General features: G+C 45.6%; 2 protein-coding genes across 2 annotated transcripts in view; one reads left to right on the plus strand and one right to left on the minus strand.

Moving 5' to 3' along the window:
- cyp27c1 (cytochrome P450, family 27, subfamily C, polypeptide 1) overlaps positions 1-14,393 on the plus strand; it is a 64,766-nt gene that overhangs the window by 33,650 nt on the left and 16,723 nt on the right. Inside the window, exons 3-6 of the mRNA XM_073046103.1 lie at positions 2,438-2,631; positions 8,142-8,351; positions 11,791-11,954; positions 13,190-13,356. Of these exons, the coding sequence (XP_072902204.1) occupies positions 2,438-2,631; positions 8,142-8,351; positions 11,791-11,954; positions 13,190-13,356 (735 nt within the window). The remainder of the gene's footprint in view (positions 1-2,437; positions 2,632-8,141; positions 8,352-11,790; positions 11,955-13,189; positions 13,357-14,393) is intronic.
- cyp27a3 (cytochrome P450 family 27 subfamily A member 3) overlaps positions 1-14,393 on the minus strand; it is a 416,483-nt gene that overhangs the window by 9,876 nt on the left and 392,214 nt on the right. The gene's annotated exons all lie outside the window — the stretch shown is intronic.

Here is a 14,393-nt window from a genome sequence, read left to right on the forward strand (position 1 = left end):
CTTGTTAAGCAGCCTCATGTGTGGCACCTTATCAAATGCCTTCTGAAAATCCAAGTAAATGACATTCACTGCCTCTCCTTTGTCCATCCTGCTTGTTACTTCCTCAAAGAACTCTAACAGATTTGTCAGGTAAGATTTCCCTTCACAGAAATCCTGCTGACTTTGACTTACTTTATCATTAGTCTCCAAGTACCTCGAAACCTCATCCTTAATAATAGACTCCAACACTTTCCCAACCACTGAGGTTAGGCTAACTGGCCTATAATTTTCTTTCTTTTGCCTTCCTCCCTTCTTAAAGAGTGGAGTGTGTTATGACCCTTCGCACTTCCTGCTTTTTCATTGATGACCTCACCTCTGTGAGGTCTAACTCCTTTGCCAGATTTACCAAGTCTAATTTGGTAGCCGCCCCTAGCGCCTCTACAGTCGGGTTTCTCATAAATTCATCCACATCCATCTTTGCTGGTTTCCTGTCAGGCTACCTGCGTAACCAGATTTAAGTTTGGACTTACAGCCCGATTCACTGACCCTCCCCTTTGGTTTCAAATCCCAGGACGAGGCCCCACTTGTTACATTCCCAGTAACCGGGTGACTTACCAGCAAAGATAGAGAGGTCCGCTGAAGTCTGATGGTACTATTTTCAAACGTTTTTATTTTATAAAGGGGCACAAACGTATGGTTAATACAAAACATTCAGATCATATACATCGTCATAACTCAATCTAAAGCACTGGTATAGTAATAATCAATCAGAAATAAGCTCTATCATTGTCTAGGGGAATACTGAGTCCAATGGAATATAAAAGTCACTCATAAATCTGCAGGCTTTTCCGTTTGGGAACCGCTGGCATTTCACGTGTTGGAGAGAGAGAGTGGTGAGAAAGAAGGAACACTTGCCCGTCGTCTTTGCGAAGAAAATCCCGGTTGTTAGTTAAAACGGTTTTCCTTTGGTTTCAGCCACAGACTCCCGATCCGGAATCTAACGCACGTGGCTTCCTTCAAAATGGCTTCCCGCTCCGACGGGAAGCGCTATCGTGTCTTCTTCGTGTGTCTCCTTGGTGCGTCTGAGGCCCCGCCTCGGCAGCCCACCTTTTATCTGGACTGGCAGGGTTGTAGATGTCAATCAGGGTGGGGGTGAGTCAATCTTTCCCCCATCACCTAGCCCACGTTGCCCTGAGGGTTTGCACGTAGTCCAGTCCCTTATTCCACAAAGGTGTCTCCCAAGACAATGGCCGTGTACGTGGCTTTTGTCTGGCTGAGAGGCCAGACCACATTCCAAACCGTAAGGCTGCTCTCTCTCTCTTGCGATTCTCACAAAGGAGGGGATTGGGGTCATAACAAGTGGCATTTACAATCTTCCCATCCTCCAGGACCATGTTAGAATCAAGTGATTCTTGAAAGATCATGGCCAGTGCATCTATTATCTCTTCAGCAACCTCTCTCAGGACTCTGGATGTAGTCAGTCTGGTCCAGGTGACTTATCCACCTTAAGACTTGAGCTCGCCTAGCACTTTTTTCCTTTGTAAAGCAGTGGCAGGAAAACAGAAACAGAATTAAGATTAAGATTAGCTTTATTTGTCGCACAGACATCGAAGCGTACAGTGAAATGTGTCACTTTCAGATTGTGCTGGGGCACATTGCAAGTGTTGCCATGCTTCCAGTACCAATGTAGGACGTCCACAACTTGCTAATCCTAATCCATACGTCTTGGGAATGTGGCAGAAAACTGGAGCACCCGGAGGAAACCCATGTGGGCAGGAGGAGAATCTAGAAACTCCTTGAAGACAATTGAATTGAACACTGATCAGTTATCCCTGGCGCTGAAAATCCAAACATCAGAATGTGAAAGGAATGTGATCTAAGTGACTTTGTTGGTGCCAGAAACGGTGGTGTGATTATCTTGGAAACTGCTGGTCTCGCGGGATTTTCACTTTAGAACTGGCTACAGTTTACAGAGAATGGTGCAAAAACTAAAAACAAATCCAGTGAGTGGCAGTTCTGTGGGTGAAAATGTCTTGTTAATGAGAGAGGTCAGAGGAGAAGGACCAGACTGGTTCAAGCTGACAGGAAAGTGACAGTAACTCAGATAGCCATAAGTTACAACAGCGGTGTGCAGACGAGCGTCTCTGAACACACAACACGTTGAAACTAAGTGGATGGGCTACAGCAGCAGAAGACCACAAACGTACAGAAGTACACACAGCAGCCACTTTAGGTAATAATAAAGTGGCTACCTAGTCTACATACCTTGATAATAAATTTATTTTGACTTTGAATCTGATCCACTTCCCAGCCTAAGTCAAAGGACTGGGATCAGAGGGAATGTCCCAGTGTCACGGGACCACCAATGTACATGATTGGCCCCAAGAGGAGTTGGCTTTAACCTAGAATTTGCTGATGTCTCTGATTCAGGTCACACTGGTACTGCTGTTTATTTCAGGGAGGGAGAAGAGTGGCTGAAAATGAGGAACGCCCTGAAGAAGCGGATCATGAAGCCCAAGGATGTGGCCACATTCTCCCAGGGAGTTACGGACACTGTCGCTGACCTGATCACAAGGGTGAAGCACGTGAGGGACAGTAGCTCACAGACTGTGACCAACGTGAATAATTTGTTCTTCAGATTCGCATTGGAAGGTGAGTTGCTTCATCAGAAAGCATCTCACATCATACCCAACGCTACACAGTCATCCTAAGTGAAGGGCAGTTCCGGGGAAGCGTCAGTTTCCCATAATCAGGAAGTAAACAATTTGTTATTCAAGTAATGTATACATACAGGACTAGATAAGTAACTCCTCTGACTGAGCTCAGTGTTTTAGAGTCATGGAGAGTCACAAAACACAGAAACGGGCACTTTAGCCAGCACCCATTCATAGAGCGTAGAGTCGTACAGCCTGTGATGTTGTGCTGAAATTTTAATCTACTCCATGATCAATCTAACGCTTCCCTCCTGCATGACTCTCCATATTTCTTTCATCTACATGCTTATCTAAGAATCTCTTAAATGTATCCACCCCATGTACCTACCAATCTGTCTTTTATAAAATAACCTACCTCCGACATTCCCCTTATAATTTCCTCCAATCACTTTAAAGTTAGCCATATTCTCCCTGGGTAAAAACATTTTGGCTGTCAATATGATCTACAGTATGTCTCTTATTGTCATTAACACCTCTATCAAGTCAACTCTCACCCTTCTTCACTCCAAAGAGGAAAGCTCTGTAATCCAGACAGCATCCTGGTAAATCTCCTCTGCACCCTCTCGAAAGCGTCCATATTCTTCGCATCATGAAGCAACCAGAACTGAGCACAACACTCCAATGTGGTCTAACCAGAGTTTTATAGAACTGCAACATTAACCTCGCAGCTCTTGAACTCAATCCCCCAATTAATGAAGGTCAACACACCACAATCTTTTCTTAACATCTCTGTCAAATTGAATGGAGACATCTGTGGACATGGATCCCGAAGTCCCTCTGTCCTCCACACTGCTGAGAATCCTGTGCTCTGCCTTCAAATTCAACCTTCCAAAATGAATCACTTCACCCTCACTGAGTTAAACTCCATCTGCCATTTCTCAGCCCAGCTTTGCCTCCTGTCCATGTCCTACTGTAACTGACAACAACCTTCTACATTCTGACAGCACCATTCACACTAACAGCCATCTTTCAGAATAGAAACAGGCCTCCTGGCCTTCAGAGTCTATGTTGACCATCAAGAGCCGATTTTCTCCAGATTCCAGCATCTGCGGTCTCTTGTGTGCTCGGTTACAGTGAACTCATTTTATGTCCCCATTTCCTGCCATCTCTACCACACAAGGGCAACTCTAGAGCCAGTTACGGCAGCCAATTAACTCAGCAACCCGGCAAGTCTGGAAATGAAGTTCTGAAGGTTAAGTCTGTAAGTCCTGGCTGGAGTCCCAATATCTGAGTGTCTGGAGTCAAGAACCAGCAGCTGCCTGTCCTGGGTTGGAGCTCTGTCTGTGTGTGAGAGAGGAGGGCAGGAAGGATGCCTCTTCCATTTTGTTCTGTCACGCTTTGTGGGCGTACCGTGTTGGTGCCAAGATGTGTGACGACTCTTGAGGGCTGCCTCTGCCACATCCTTGGGTACGTTGGCTGTTAACGCAAATGACGCATCTCAGAGTAAGTAATGTGCCTGTGGCAAATGAATCTGAATCTGACCCGGCCCGCATGGCTTTGGGATGTGGAGGAAGCCAAGTGATCCAGAGAAAGCCTGTACACACCTACAGCAGCATTACCAGAGGCCAGGGCTGAACCCAGGTCACTGGGGCTGGGAAACAGCAGCTCCACTGTCTCCACCCTCATCCCCCGAGATGTTGTTTGACCGATGGCTGGTGAGGGGAGAGTCCTTACTATTTATTGGTTTATTATTGCTGTGTATACCAAGATAGAGTGAAAAACTTGTCCTGCATCCTGATCATTACACAGTGTTTTGAGGTAGAACAAGGGAACGCAATAACAGAGTAACAGCTACAGAGAAAGTGCAGTGCAGAAAGTGTAAGATCAGATTGTGAGATGCAGATTCCTCTTATAAAGATCTCCATCCAACAGTGGGGTAGAAGCTGTCCTTGAGCCTGTTGGTGCATCCTTTCAGAGTTCAGCATCTCAGTTTTTATTTCAGAGCTTTATTGAGCTTGGATTTCTGTTCCCCGCCCATTGTTCTGGGACTTGGGCGCTGCCCTGGCCTGATATGGATAAGTAACAAGAGCCTTGATGAATTTATGAGGGGTACTGTAATACGAAGGCAGGAAGGTCGTACTAAAACTGTTGTAGAGAGTTGACAGGGTACGAGGTTTATAAATGGAGCTTTTGGCATGTTGGCCTTCATAAGTGTTTGTAATACATAATTGTGTGTGTATTGTGAGTATTGTTACAGGAGTTGAGATGTTATGTTGAAGTTGGTGAGGCCAGGTTTAGAACACTGAAAACATAAAACAGTTGAGTTATATTTGTCACAGTGAAATGTATCATTTGTGCCAATGACCAGTACAGTCCAAGGATGTGGTGGGGCAGTCCGTAAATGGCTGCAGGCTTTTGGTACCAATGTAGCATGCCACAATGTATTAGCCGGTGTGTCTTTGGAATGTGTGAGGAAACCGGACCAGCTGGAGAAAACCCCTGCAGTCATGGGGCCATACAAACCTGTTAATTCAGCAGTTCCAGTCACCTACCTACATGACAGAGATCAATAAGATCGAAAAGAATTCAGAGAAAATTTACAAGTATGTTGCCGGGAATTGAGTTAGGGGAAAAGGTTCTTCCCTAGAATAGGGGAGATTTGATAGAGGTATTCAAAATTATGATGGGTATAGATGGGGTAAATTCAAGCAGGCTTTTTTTCCTCAAAAACAGCCACTTTATTTATTTAGAGATAGAGCATGGAACAGGTCCTCGAGCTACACCACCCAGGAACCCCCAGTTTAACCCTAGCTTTGTTACGATGATCTGTTGGCCTGTATTTCTTTGCTTTGGGAGGAAACCGACACATTCCACATGGAGCACATGCAAACTCCTTACAGGGGACGCCAGGATTGAACTCCAAACTACGATTCCTTTAGCGTAATAGCGTAACTCTAGCCACTATGCTGCCACGCATCTGACTGCTTTCCCCAAGCAGTGAGGCTGATCAACACCTCCACCCGCTAACCTACCCGTCCACTCCCTCAACCACCACTTTATCATATCCTGTCAGTCACTTTATGTACAGACTCTCCTGTACCTGGTGTCACTTTGTGGACAATCAATCTATGTATATTAACTATTTTATGTCGGGTCCATGGAGTTGATGTCACTTTGCTTCATTTCTATAGACACTGTATCCATTTCCTCTGTAAATACAGATGGAGAAGATTCATTTAAGATCTCCCCCATCAGTTTGGCTCCACACATGGATGACCATTCTCATCTTCCGAAGGATCAACTTTGTCCCTTGCAATCCTTCTGCTCATAACATATCTGTAGAATCCCTAAAGATTCTCCTTCACCTTGTCTGATAGAGCAACCTCGTGTTTTCTTTTAGCCCCTCCTGATTTCTTTCTTAAGTGTTCTCTTGCATTTCTTATACTCCATAAGTACCTCATTTGTTCCTACCTACCACCTCCTTTTCTTCTTAACCAGGCCTCAATAGCTCTTGAAAACTAAGGCTACATCCACACTACGCCGGATAAATCCGTAAGCGAAGCTTTTTCTCTGTTTTTACCCTCCGTCCACACTAAAATGGCATTTTTGTCCCCCGAGACCGGAGCTTTTCAGAAACGCTTTCCAGGCTGGATATTTTTGAAAACGCTGTTCGGGCAGATCAGTGTGGACGGGATAACTGGAGACTTTTGAAAACACTCAGACGGCAGCGCGCTATTTCATTGTTTTCTTGAACGCAACCTAACAATTTCAGAACAGACGGCAATGAGACTGAAGCCAGAAGAGTTAGAAATGTACTCACCAAATACTTTGACCCATAACTTACTGAATAAATAAGTATACTGTACTCACTTTGCCCTGTTTTCTGCCCTTGTTCGTATGAAGGTGGTTTACCTATTTATGCAAGTACTTCTCTGACAATAGATGTGTAACAGCTTAATGTAACATTGTATGGAAATACAAGATAACACTGATGCAGACATGTTTTACACATTTAACAAGGAGCTTTATTAATGCAACAGAGTCAGTCAGTTTTTCAATGTTCGTTGTCAGCCGGGTCAATCTGTCTGTGACCTCCCTGTCAGTTGCTGCTGTACACTCCAGTATTTGTTTTTTTTAGTTTTAAGTTCTCCTGCGCGAGAGCCAACAGTTGTCTGTCATTTTAAGTTTTTCTAGTCTGTAACTAGAAGTTTTAAGTTTTTCTAGTCTGCCGAGATTAGTAGATGGTCCTGCGCATGCACAGGAGGAAAAGATTCACCGAAATCTCCGTTTCAGTGTGGATAGAGATATTTTCAAAAACACATAGTGTGGACGCCTTTCGTTTTTACACGAAACTGGCGTTTTCAAAACTATCCGGTCTAGTGTGGATGTAGCCTAAGGTTCCCTAAGCCTTTTATTCTGACAGGCACATACAAGCTTTGTACTTTCAAATTTTCACTTTTGAAGGCCTCCCACTTATCAAGTACACCTTTGCCAGGAAACAATTTGTCCCAATCCACTCTTGCCAGATCATTTCTGATACCATTAAAATTGTCCTTTCTCCAGTTTAGAATCTCAACTCACAGACCAGATCTGTCACAGGGATCGTTACAGAAAATCTTCCCCACCAAATGCAATGAGCATATACAACAGTTCTTTTCTGTGCAACAGGAGAACACACATCATAGTACAATATTCTGTTTTATTATTTCATATATTATTATTGCACATTGGTAAAATATTGTGTATTTTATTATTCTATACTTTATTAGTTAAGTCTACACAGTGCTAAGTGTTTTTAAATGTTACTGCTGGAACAAAAGGATTTCACACTTGGGATCAATAAAATACTTATATTATTAAATTATTATTATTAATCTCTCCCGCTCTGTCACATCTAAAACATTGGAAACCCCGGTATATTGAGCTGCCAGTCCTGACCCTCCTGCAACCGAGTCTCAGTAATGGCCACAATATCACAATTCCGGGTGTTGATACGTGCTCTGAGCTCATCTGCCTTTCCTACGATACTACTTGCATTGGAACACAGGCAGCTCTGGACACTAGTTGCGCCATGCTCAACCTTTTGATTCCTACCTTTCTCTACGGACTTACCAACATTTTTCTCCACTATCTGTTCTGGCACTTTGGTTCCCACCTCCCTGAAGCTCTAGTTTAAAAGCACCCCCCTCCACCCCCACCCCCGTGCAGCATTAACAAAGCTTCCTGCTAGGAATGGGATGTGGGCCCAGTTGCAAAGTTGAAGAGAAGTTTGGGTATGTACATGGGTGGGAGAGCTATGGTCTGGGCTATCTGCAGATGGATGGGACTAGGCAGGAAACCGACTAGATAGGAGACAGAGCCTGTTTCTATGCTGTGGTGCTCTGTGACTCTGAGAGAATGCCAGTGTATTCCATAGTGAGTGACTCACCTGCTGGCTTTACATCACTTGGCTGGCTGTGATGATGGGTCTCGTTGTGCTGACAACCGTATTGTCCTCTCCGCCTCCAGGTGTTGCCACCATCCTTTTTGAAGCTCGCCTCGGCTGTCTAGAGAACGAGATCTGCCAGGAGACCAAGCAGTACATGGAAGCTCTAGAGCTCATGTTCAGCATGTTTAAGACCACCATGTATGCAGGAGCCATTCCCAAGTGGCTCCGCCCTCTCTTCCCAAAGCCTTGGAATGAGTTCTGTCGGTCCTGGGATGGACTTTTCCGATTCAGTAAGCATCGTTTCCTTGTGAACGTGCGGTTGTTTCCCGATTCAGTAAATGTGTCCTTGTGAACGTGTCATGTTTCCCGATTCAGTAAGCATTGTTTCCTTGTGAACGTGCATCTTGTTTCCTGTGTCTGTAAGCATTGTGTCCTTGTGAACGTGCATCTTGTTTCCTGTGTCTGTAAGCATTGTGTCCTTGTGGACGTGTCATGTTTCCCGATTCAGTAAGCATTGTTTCCTTGTGAACGTGCGTCTTGTTTTCCTCCCTCAGCATCCGTTGTCAGTATGTTCCCATCGTCCAGGGTATAAATGCCGAGGAAAAAAGTTTTCTGCAGCTACCTTACAAACAGGACTACATGAATTGCATAAACATATATGACCATAAATGATACATAACTTACCGAACATAGAGAGAACATAGAAAACCTACAGCACAATACAGGTCTTTCGGCCCACCGTGCTGTCTTGAACATGTACTTACTTTAGAAATTACCTCGGGTTACCCATAGCCCTCTATTTTTCTGAGCTCCACATACCTATTCAAGGTTCTCTACACCACCGTTGCCGGCAGCCCATTCCACGCACTTACCACTCTGCATAAAACAATTTACCCCTGACATCTCCTCTGTATCTACTCCCCAGCACCTTAAACCATGCCCTCTCATGTGGTTAACATGAGTTTGAATACACAGGCAGTGCCTCAAGAAGGTGGCATTCATTATGAAGGACCCTCGCCATCCAGGACATGCTCCCTTCTCATCACTGCCATCAGGAAGGAGGTACGGGAGCCTGAGGATGCACACTCAGTGTTAAGAGCAGCTCTTCTCCTTCACCATCAGATTTCATCACGGTCCATGAACACTACCTCACTGTTCGTCTTTTACACTATTTATTTGCTTGTTTGTTTGTTTATTTTTGTGGCTTATGGTAATTTTTATGTCTTGCACTGTACTGCTACTGCAAAGCAACCAATTACACAATATATGTCAGTGATAATAAACTTGATTCCAATTCCAAAGTTGGGGAATTGTTCTAACAAGAAGGTGCAAACTTTTGGACTATTTGCCCTAATCTCCTGAACATGAGGCTCTTTAATGTTCTAGAGGTTTATAGATTCATGGGAACACAACTGCCTGAAGATTTCACTCCAAGTCCCATGCCTTCATGGGTTGGAAATAACCTCAGCAGTCCTCCTTTCCTATTGAGTCTGAATTGGAATTGGAAATGGTTTATGATTCCTGCATTCTGCGATACAGTGAAAAGCTTGTCTTGCATATTTCACTCAAAATGCTGGAGGAACTCAGCAGGTCAGGTAGCATCTATGGACATGAATAAACAGTCGATGTTTTGGGCCAAGACCCTTCTTCAGGATAAGAAAGAAGGGGGAAGATGCTAGAATAAAGAAATGGGGGGATGGGAAGGAGGCTAGCTTGGAGGTGATAGCTGCAATCAGGTGGGTGGGAAAGGTAAAGGGCTGGAGAGGAAGGAATCTATTAGGAGAGGAGAGTGGATGATAGGAGAAAGGGAAATAGGAGGGGACCCACGTGGATGTGATAGGCAAGTGAGAAGAGGTTAAAGACCAGAGTAGGGAATAAAAGAGGAGGGTTGGGATTTTTTCTACTGGAAGAAATTGATATTCATGCCATCAGGTTGGAGGCTACCCAGATGGAATATGAGGTGTTGCTCCTCCACCTTGAGGGTGGCTTCATCTTGGCACAAGAGGAGGCCATGGACTGATATGTTGGAATGGGAATAGGAATTAAAATGATTTGCCACTGGGAAGTTCTGATTTTGGTGGGTAGAGCGGAGGTGTTCGATGAAATTTACAACAGGCCTCACCAATGTAGAGGGGGCTGCATCGGGAGCACCAGACACAATAGACGACCCCGGCAGATTCACAGGTGAAGTGTTGCCCCCTGATGTGTCTTCATCTACATTAGTGAGACCCGTCGTGGATCAGGGTCCAGTTTAATCAGGCAGCTCTGGTCCACCTGTCACAAGCGGAACTTCCCTCGGGCCAAACACTTCCATTCCAATTCCCATTCCTGTTCTGACATGCTGGTCCAGGGTGCAGGAACAACACCTTACATTCTGTTTGTCTCCTCCAATCCCCACGCTCACCTATTACCTCTTTTAATCGTGGTACAGCAGACTAGGCCCTTCGAGCCGAGCCACCCAGCTCTCCCCCAACTTAATCCTAACCTATTCACAGGACAATTTACAATGACCAATTTACCTACCAACCGGTACATCTTTGGACTGTGGGAGGAAACCGGAGCACCCGGAGGAAACCCACACAGTCATGGGAGAACGTGCAAACTCCTGACAGACAGTGGCAGGAATTGACCACAGGTCTCTGCTACTGTAAAGCGCTGTGCTAACCACTATGCTCCCGTACCGGCCCAGCTGCCTATCTTCTCACCTGCGTATTACTTCCCCCCGGATCCCCTCCTCCTTCCCTTTCTGCTGTTGTCCGCTCTCCTCTCCTACCAGATTCCTTCCTCTCCAGCCTGTGACCTTTCCCACCTTCCCCTCCCCCCACCTATTCATTCTGGCATCTTCCCGCTTCCTTTCCAGTCCTGAAGAAGGGTCTTGGCCTGAAATGTCCATTCTTTACTCCAGCACCCTCTTTGTCCGTGAGTTTGGGATTGGTGCGGAGAGAGTGGAGGCCAGTGTGTTCAGGGGGAGGAGAGAGGAGTGCTGAGGTCGGTTGATGTCTTGTCAGCAATTTGAGGTGAAAGATCCAGAGCGGAGTGTTCCAGGCGAGGAGGATGATTCCGAACGAGAGAAGGGGTCATCAGCGTGGTGTGTGGAATTCTTGCTAGAGAAGTGGGCTCGGAGACTGGCAGAAGACGACCTCAGCATTGTGACAGGCCCAGAACTCACGGAGGTAGGGCCAAAGGGGACAAAGGTAAAGCGCTTGCTGAGCTTCAGAGAGGGGTAGGTCAGAGGGAATGGTGAAGACATGGTGAGGATTAGCTGGCTCTGGGCCTGTACTCGCTGGAGTTTAGAAAAATGAGGGGGGGGGGGATCTCATTGAAACTTACTACATATTGCAAGGCCTAGATAGAGTAGACATGCAGAGGATGTTTCCTATAGTGGGGAAGTCCAGGACCAGAGGGCACAGCCTCAGAGTACAAGGATGACCCTTTAGACAGAGTTGAGGAGGAATTACTTTAGCCAGAGGATGGTGAATCTGTGGAATTCATTGCCACAATGAGCAGTGAACGCCAAGTTACAGGGTATATTTAAAGTGGAGATTGATATGTAATTTATTAGTAAGGGTTTCAAAGGTTACAGTGTGAAGGCAGGAGTTTGGAGTTGAGAGGGCAAACATGATGGAATGATGAGCAGATTCGATGGGCCGAGCGGCCTAATTCTGCTCCTATGCCTTATGGTTTTATGTTGACTGCCTCTTTTCCAACCTCCCCGTAACATCTAACCAGGTGAGATCCACGTTAACAGAAAGCTGGCGCAGATAGCACGACAGCTGGAACGGGGAGAGGAGGTGCAGGGTGGACTGCTGACCCAGCTGCTGGTCGGTCAGGAGATGACGCTGGAGGAGGTCTACGCCAACATGACAGAGCTGCTGCTGGCGGGCGTAGATACGGTAAATCTGAGCAGGCCTTGCTTCGTGTGGCACCTGTTACACCCACGGCGCCATGGTTAGCGTGATGCTAGTGCAGTTGGAGGTGTTCGTTTCCAGTGCCGTCTGTGAGCAGCTTGTAGGGTCTTCACATGTGACCACAAGGGTTTCCTCCCACGGTCCAAAGACAAACCAGTTAGTAGGCCAATTGGTCATTATAAATTGTTCTGTGATTAGGCCAGGGTTAAATCAGTTTGGATCATTGGGTCAGGAAGGCCTCTTCCCTGCTGGGTCTCTGGTAAATATATACAGTGAATGCTAAACTACTTCTACCATCAGTGAATTCCACCTTATTATCATGACACGAAGGAGGAAATCTTACTGTGATGATGTAGAGTAACACAGTAGCAACCCACACAAAGCCGGTGCAGTTGGCATAGCGGTTAGCATATCGCTGTACGATCGGGGTTCAGTTTCCTCCGCTGTCTGTCAGGACAGTGTTCTCTCAGTGACCACTTGGCATTTCTGTAGCTGCTCCAGTTTCTGCCCATCTTCCAAAGGTGTATGGTTCGTAAGCTGTGGGCATGCTGTGTTGGCACCAGAAGCATGGCGATACAGATCTGGACTGTGCTGGGTGTTGACACAAACGAGGCATTTCACATTTTGCTGGTTCGATATACGTGTGACAAATAATCTAATCCTTAAAGCACTGGAGGAAACCAGCTTGGTAAATTGGTTTATTATTGTCACACGTGCCAAGGTATGGTGCAAAGATGGTCTTGCGTACTGTCTATACAGATCAAATCCTGTGCATTGAGCTAGAACAAGGTGAAATAAAAACATTGCAGAATGAAGTGTAAAAGATATCAAAAAATTGCACTGCAGGTAAACGATAAAGTGCAAGATCATAATATGGTAGATTGTGAGGCCAAGAATCCAGCTTATCATACAAGAGTCTGGTAACATTTGTCATTGAGCCCGGTATATATTGTCACACGAACAGTGTAGCCGTTAGCTTAATGGCTTACAACACCACTGACCCGGGTTCAATTCCTGCCACTGTTTATAAGGAGTTTGTGACCACGTAGGTTTCCTCCAGGTGCTCTAGTCTCCTCCCACAACCCAAAGACCTGTGAGTTGGTCGGCTAATTGGGTGGCAGGGCAGAAGGGCCTTTATCTCCCGTACCGATCGAGGTAGAAAGGAGAGAAACACTACTGGCCTGTCTTGTGTCTCGTTGATGTGTGCTTGTTCCCCGCAGACATCCTTTACTTTGTCATGGTGCACGTATTTACTGGCCAGGTATCCGGCCATCCAGAGATCGGTGTATGAAGAAATCCTCCGGAACCTGGGACAGGATAAGACTCCAATGGCTCAGGACCTGTCCAAGTTGCCTCTGGTCCGCTGTGTCCTTAAGGAAACACTGAGGTAAAATCTTCACTTCGTGGCAGCATAGCAGTCAACCTATCTCTTTACAGCCTGCAATCACAAATTGGTGTTCAATTCCAGCTGCTGCCTGTAAGGACTTTAATGTTCTCCCCATGACCGAGTGGGTTCCCTCAGGGTGCTCTGGCTTTCTCCCACACCTAAAAAAAAACATGGGTTGGGATTAGGGTTAGATGTGGGCCTGCTATGCTGGCCCTCAAAGTAATCCTCCCACTGTGTTGGTCATTGATGACTATGATGCAGTTTGCTGTATGTTTTGATGTTTCTATGTACATGTGACAATCTCTCAAGCCTCCCTTTCTTGTGGTTTATTCCTGTCATTGGTGGTGGAGGGGCTGCAGGGATTAAGCTATTTCAGCAGGGACTGGGAGAATCATTACTTTTGCCCAAAGAAACATTTGCTTTGGCATAATGGGAAGTGGAATTAAAATGGGTGGCCACTGAGAGATCCCACTTTTTCTAGCGGATAGAGCGTTGAATTTGAGACCTACTTTCTCCAGACACTGTGGCAGTGCCTTCTAATATCCTGACTGGAAGGCGCTGAGTGCTTCAGTAGTGCCAGAGAGAACACTGCATTGAAAGGGAAACCACTTTTTGGAAAAGGCAGTGAAATGAGACACCATCTGTCTCATTGGGTGGCTGTTCTAAAAAATCTGGTTTTCTGTAAGGAAAATAAAGTTTCATTTTTATATCCCCATTCACATAGTTAGGACATCCCAAAGCTCTCTGCAGCCAATAGCACAATAGAGTTTTACAGCTTAGAAAATGGGACCTATGACCAAGCTGATAAGTTTACCCATCTACACTAATCCCATTTGCTCACATTAGGACCCGTATCCTTCTTTGCCTTGCCTATTTAAGTTCCTGTCTGAATGCCTCTTAGACATAGTAATTGTACATAATTCCACCACCTCCTAGGCAGCATATAGAGTTCAAGAATCAGGAATTTGTGTTGTAGCTTTGTAGAATTCTAAGCTGTGCCTGAAATATCACATTGAGTCTGGTTGCCCGTTATAGGA

The sequence above is a fragment of the Hemitrygon akajei genome, chromosome 5 (genome assembly GCF_048418815.1).
Source record: "Hemitrygon akajei chromosome 5, sHemAka1.3, whole genome shotgun sequence".
Classification (NCBI taxonomy): domain Eukaryota; kingdom Metazoa; phylum Chordata; class Chondrichthyes; order Myliobatiformes; family Dasyatidae; genus Hemitrygon; species Hemitrygon akajei.